The 4490-nt window shown below is 48.9% G+C and overlaps 1 protein-coding gene across 1 annotated transcript in view; it reads left to right on the forward strand.

The window, feature by feature from the left end:
* Window positions 1-3337, forward strand: part of LOC103745651 (E3 ubiquitin-protein ligase TRIM31-like) — a 4591-nt gene extending 1254 nt beyond the window's left edge. The window contains exon 2 of the mRNA XM_029570676.1: window positions 2793-3337. Within this exon, the coding sequence (XP_029426536.1) occupies window positions 2793-3337 (545 nt within the window). The remainder of the gene's footprint in view (window positions 1-2792) is intronic.
* The last annotated feature ends 1153 nt before the right edge of the window (window positions 3338-4490 follow it).

Consider the following 4490-nt stretch of genomic DNA (forward strand, 5'->3'; position numbering starts at 1 on the left):
GCCCTGACTAGGGAAGTCCAGGAGAGGCCTGTGTTGCTGGGGTTTGGGGTGAAGAGGGGCCTTTCTTTTGTCTACTTCCTCTGCTTTATATTTGCTTCTTTTGGTTTTTGAGACAGGGTCTGTGTAGCTCAGGTTGGCCTTGAACTCACTGTAGTCTTCCTGCCTCAGCACCCCAAGTGCTGGAATTACAGGTGTTTCCGCTGTTCCTTGCAACGTTCACCTTGATTAAAGGCAGACAGCTCGTCTTATCGCTTTGGCTCTGGTGCCTCCTAGTGGAATGGGGGCATCGCTACCACTGTTGCCCTCCAGATCCCCACTCCTCTCCCTCTTTAAGCAACTGCTTACCCAGGCTTGGGAGTCAGAGAAGAGTAAGACTGGTGCGGGTCACGCCCCTAGCCCACCCCCATGAACCGGAGCACTCACCCTTCCCCACACTCCTTCCGCCGTTTCTCCAAACCCCTCGCGCAGCAAGGGAGCATTAGAACTGCAGCCAAGATGGAAATGAGACACAGTGAGGAGACAGAATGAGCCCATCCTAAACTTCAGCAGAGGCGGGAGCAGCTCTGCTCAAGCCTCTGAAGGGGCGGGGGGGGACCCTCCTGGCTTTAATGAACTGTCACTCAATGAACCTGCATAAAAGGGTGGGGGCGGCGCGAAGGGGCGGGTGGGGACCCTCCTGGCTTTAATGAACTGTCACTCAATGAACTACAATAAAAGGCTGGGGGCGGCGCAGCAGGTTGTGAATAGTCCTTTTTCTTGTTTGAAAAACCTCACTTTAGAAAATCAGGCCAAGCCCTGACCTCTCACAGTGGCCTCAACTCTTGTTACCTGAGAACCAGGAACAAGGGAATGGGGAGATTTTGAAAAGGACTGGTTCTGAAATAATCTCCCCACCAGGGGGCGCACTTATCTGCACCCACAGAAAAGCCCCTAGTGAAATTAGGGATTAATTTTAAAACCAGAGTGGGGCGTGGTGGCACATTCCTATAATCCCAGCACTTGGGAGGCGGCGGCAAGAGGCCAGGAGTTCAAGGGCATCCTTAGTTATATAGCCAGTTCATGGACCACATGAAACCTCCATCTCAGATTTAGTAGCGTATAGGTTTTTAAAATATTCCCTTATAATGATCTGGATCTTTTGGGTGTTTGTTGTGATGTTTCCCCTTTCAGCTCTGATTTTGTTGATTTGGATTTGCTCTTTCTTTTGGTTAACTGGGCTAAGGGTCTGTCTATCTTGTTTAGCTTTTCCAAGAACCAGCTCTTAGATACACTGATTCTTTGTATTGTTTTCTTTGTTTCTATTTCATTTATTTCTGCTCTGATTTTTGTTTGTTCTTCTCTTCTGCTGGGTTTGGGTTTCATTTGTTCTTGCCTTTCCAGCATCTTGAGTTGCAATGTTAGGTCATTTATTTGGGCTTTTTCTAATCTTTAATTAATTAATTAATTAATTATTTTTGGTTTTTTTGAGACAGGGTCTTCCTATAGCCTCACCTGGCCTGGACCTCACTATGTAGACCAGACTGGCCTCAAACCCACAGAGCTCAGCCTGCCTCTGCCACCCAATTGCTGGGATTAAAGGCATGCGCCGCCATGCCTGGCTCTTTCTAATTTTTTAATGTAGGCACTTAGAGCTATAAACTTCCCTCTTAGGACTGCTTTTAATGTGTCCCAGAGGTTGTGTTGTGTTGTATTGTCCTTTTTGTTGAATTCCAGGAATTCTTTTACTTCTTTCTTAATTTCTCCTTTGACCCACTCATTGCTTAGGAGTGTGTTGTTTAATGGCCATGAGTTTGTGTAATGATTAGGGCTTCCTCCAGTGTTGATTTTGAGCTTTATTGCATTGTGGTCCGCTAGAATGCATGGAATTATTTCATTTTTTTGTATTTGTTGGATTTGTTTTGTGGCCCAGTATGTGGTCAATTTTTGAAAGAGTTCCATGGGGTGCTCAGTAGAAAGTGTATTCTTTGGTGCTTGGGTGGAATATTTGAAAGATGTCTGTTCGGTCCATTTGATGTATGGTATCATTTAATTCACACATCTCTCTGTTTATTCTTTGTCCAGTTGACCTGTCTAATGGAGACAGTGGGGTATTGAAGTCCTTTACTATTAGTGAGTTGGGGTTAATCTGTGTCTTCAAGTCCTGTAGTGTTGATTTTATGAATTTGGGTGCACCAGAGTTTGGTGCATATATGTTCAGGATTGTAATATCTTCTTGGTTAACTGTTCCTTTGATCAGAATGAAGTGACCCTCCTTATCTCTTCTGATTAGTTTTACTTTGAAGTCTATTTTGTCAGATATTAGAATTGCAACCCCTGCTTGTTTCTTAGTGCCATTTGCTTGGAATATTCTTTTCCATCCTTTCACCTTAGGGTAGAGCCTGTCCTTGAAGGTGAGATGGGTTTCTTGCAGACAGCAAAGAGATGGATTTTATTTCTTAATCCATTCACTTAGCCTGTGTCTTTTGACTGAGGAGTTCAGTCCATTGAGATTTAAGGTTATTATTGAAAGCTGGGTATTGGTTGCTGTCATTTTGATTTCTGTCTGTGTTCTTTGTTTAATTTTGTGTTTCCTCAATTATACCTTTATTTATTTTCTTTCATTGCACCTGGCGTATAGTTGTTCCTTTCTCCTCTTTTTGTATTGCTTCAAGTATTCTTTGAAGGGCTGGTTTGGCCCACCGAAATCTCCATGTCAGAAAAACTTTCAAAAGTTTAAGGCTGGAGCAGAGGCCTGGACCAGCTGGGGACTTGACCCACAGAGGGCATCCCTCTCTCTTTTCTACCTTCACCAGGCCCGGTGACTCTGGACCCGGCCTCAGCCCACCCAGACCTCATCCTTTCCCAGGATCTGAAGACAGTGACGCTGTACTTGGTATCCAGGGGTGATTCCGAGGAGCCCGAGGATCAGCAACGCTTCTACCCTTTCCAGTGCGTGCTGGGCTCGCCCGGGCTCTCTGCGGGCAGTCGGGCCTGGGAGGTGGAGCTCGAAGGGCCCGAGGTCAAGGCCGGCAAGAGAGAGGGCACCTGCGAGGTGGGCGTGGCCTCGGAGCTGGCGCCCCGGCGGGGCTGTCTGCAGGTGATGCCCCTGTCCGGCTTCTGGGCGCTCCGCATCACCGGTTCGGGGTGCCAGCCGCTCACCGACAGCTTTCCCCGGGAGACACTCCAGGTCTGTCCCAGGAAAGTGGGCGTCTACGTGGACCATGACTTCGGGGAGGTCGTCTTCTTTGACGCGGCCACCAACAATCACATCTACACCTTCCGGGCATCTTTCTCTGGGCAGGTCTTCCCCTTTATCCGGATCCTGGTCCCAGGCACCCAGATCACCCTGAGCCCCTAGAGCTGTTCCTGACAGCTCCCTCCCTCCCTTCCAGGAAGGTGCTGGGAGGCACTGCAGGTGCCGGGGGCTGAAGGTTGGCCCCGGGCGCGACCCCTTATGGTGACACCTGATGTTTCCTTTTTTTCCCAAACGGAGAAGAAAGACTCCAATACTCCAAAGGCTAAACGCAAGGTTACTCCCCTCTGCATTTGGTAACAGGACAAGATTAGAGGCAGCTCAAACCACATCATGGGTGATTGGTGAAAAAGCCGCTTCACAAGAATCGTGCTGTGCCCTGTTGAGACAGGTGGTGTGGGGTGTGGTGGGCTGCCCAGCGGTCCCCTCCTTCTCTACCTTGTGACCGCCAACCCCTGTGACTCTGAACATGGTCTTGGGGGGTCTGAACCTCATCCTTTCTTGAGACCTGAAAACTGCCGGGCTGTGTGCGCGCTCAAGGGGAGGCCTGGCTGCCTCCTTCCAGCCATCTGACATTGTGAATCAGCGTTGTTATCTACAGCCTTCACTCTGGAGAGCCCTACGGTCCAGTTAAAAATAAAATCGTCCAAGAAAATCTCATGGTGTTTTAAGTTTACGGTGTTGTGTTGGGTGGAATGTGGTCCTCTGACCTTGAACTGGATACATCTAGGAGACCACTTCTGTGGTGGGGCATCTCAAAACTCACCACAGCTACACTGTGTTACAAACAGGCCCCAGCTAAAGCCAGTAGTGGAAGCTAGAGGCAGTTAACTCAAACGTGGGAATGGAAAAGCTCCACCCAGCTGCGCCAAGGTGTGGGCTTGAGAACAGGCCGTGTGCACCTGGTTGTTCTGCTAACAGCAGATTTGTGGCTTCTGTACTTTCCGCATGGCCTGCTCTTGTAGAATAGAAATTGTCAAGGGAGGCTTTCTACCCCTAAGCTTGGGAACTTAAACTTTTCACCTTTGGGTGTGGCTTTTCTATATAAAAGCTTACCCTAAGGATGGCTCAGGGCTGCACTTGGGACCTGAATGCCCAGTGAATGAATGCCCAGGACCTGAATGCTGGCAGTCTATAAAGATGGTCTCTTGTTGCTGGGCGTGGTGGTGCACACCTTTGAGCCCAGCACTCTGGAGGCAGAGGCAAGCGGATCTCTGTGAGTTCAAGGCCAGCCTGGTCTGCTTAGCCAGTTCCAGGT

Source organism: Nannospalax galili, unplaced genomic scaffold, assembly GCF_000622305.1.
Source record: "Nannospalax galili isolate Female #2095 unplaced genomic scaffold, S.galili_v1.0 scaffold3244, whole genome shotgun sequence".
In the NCBI taxonomy this organism is placed as follows: Eukaryota; Metazoa; Chordata; class Mammalia; order Rodentia; family Spalacidae; genus Nannospalax; species Nannospalax galili.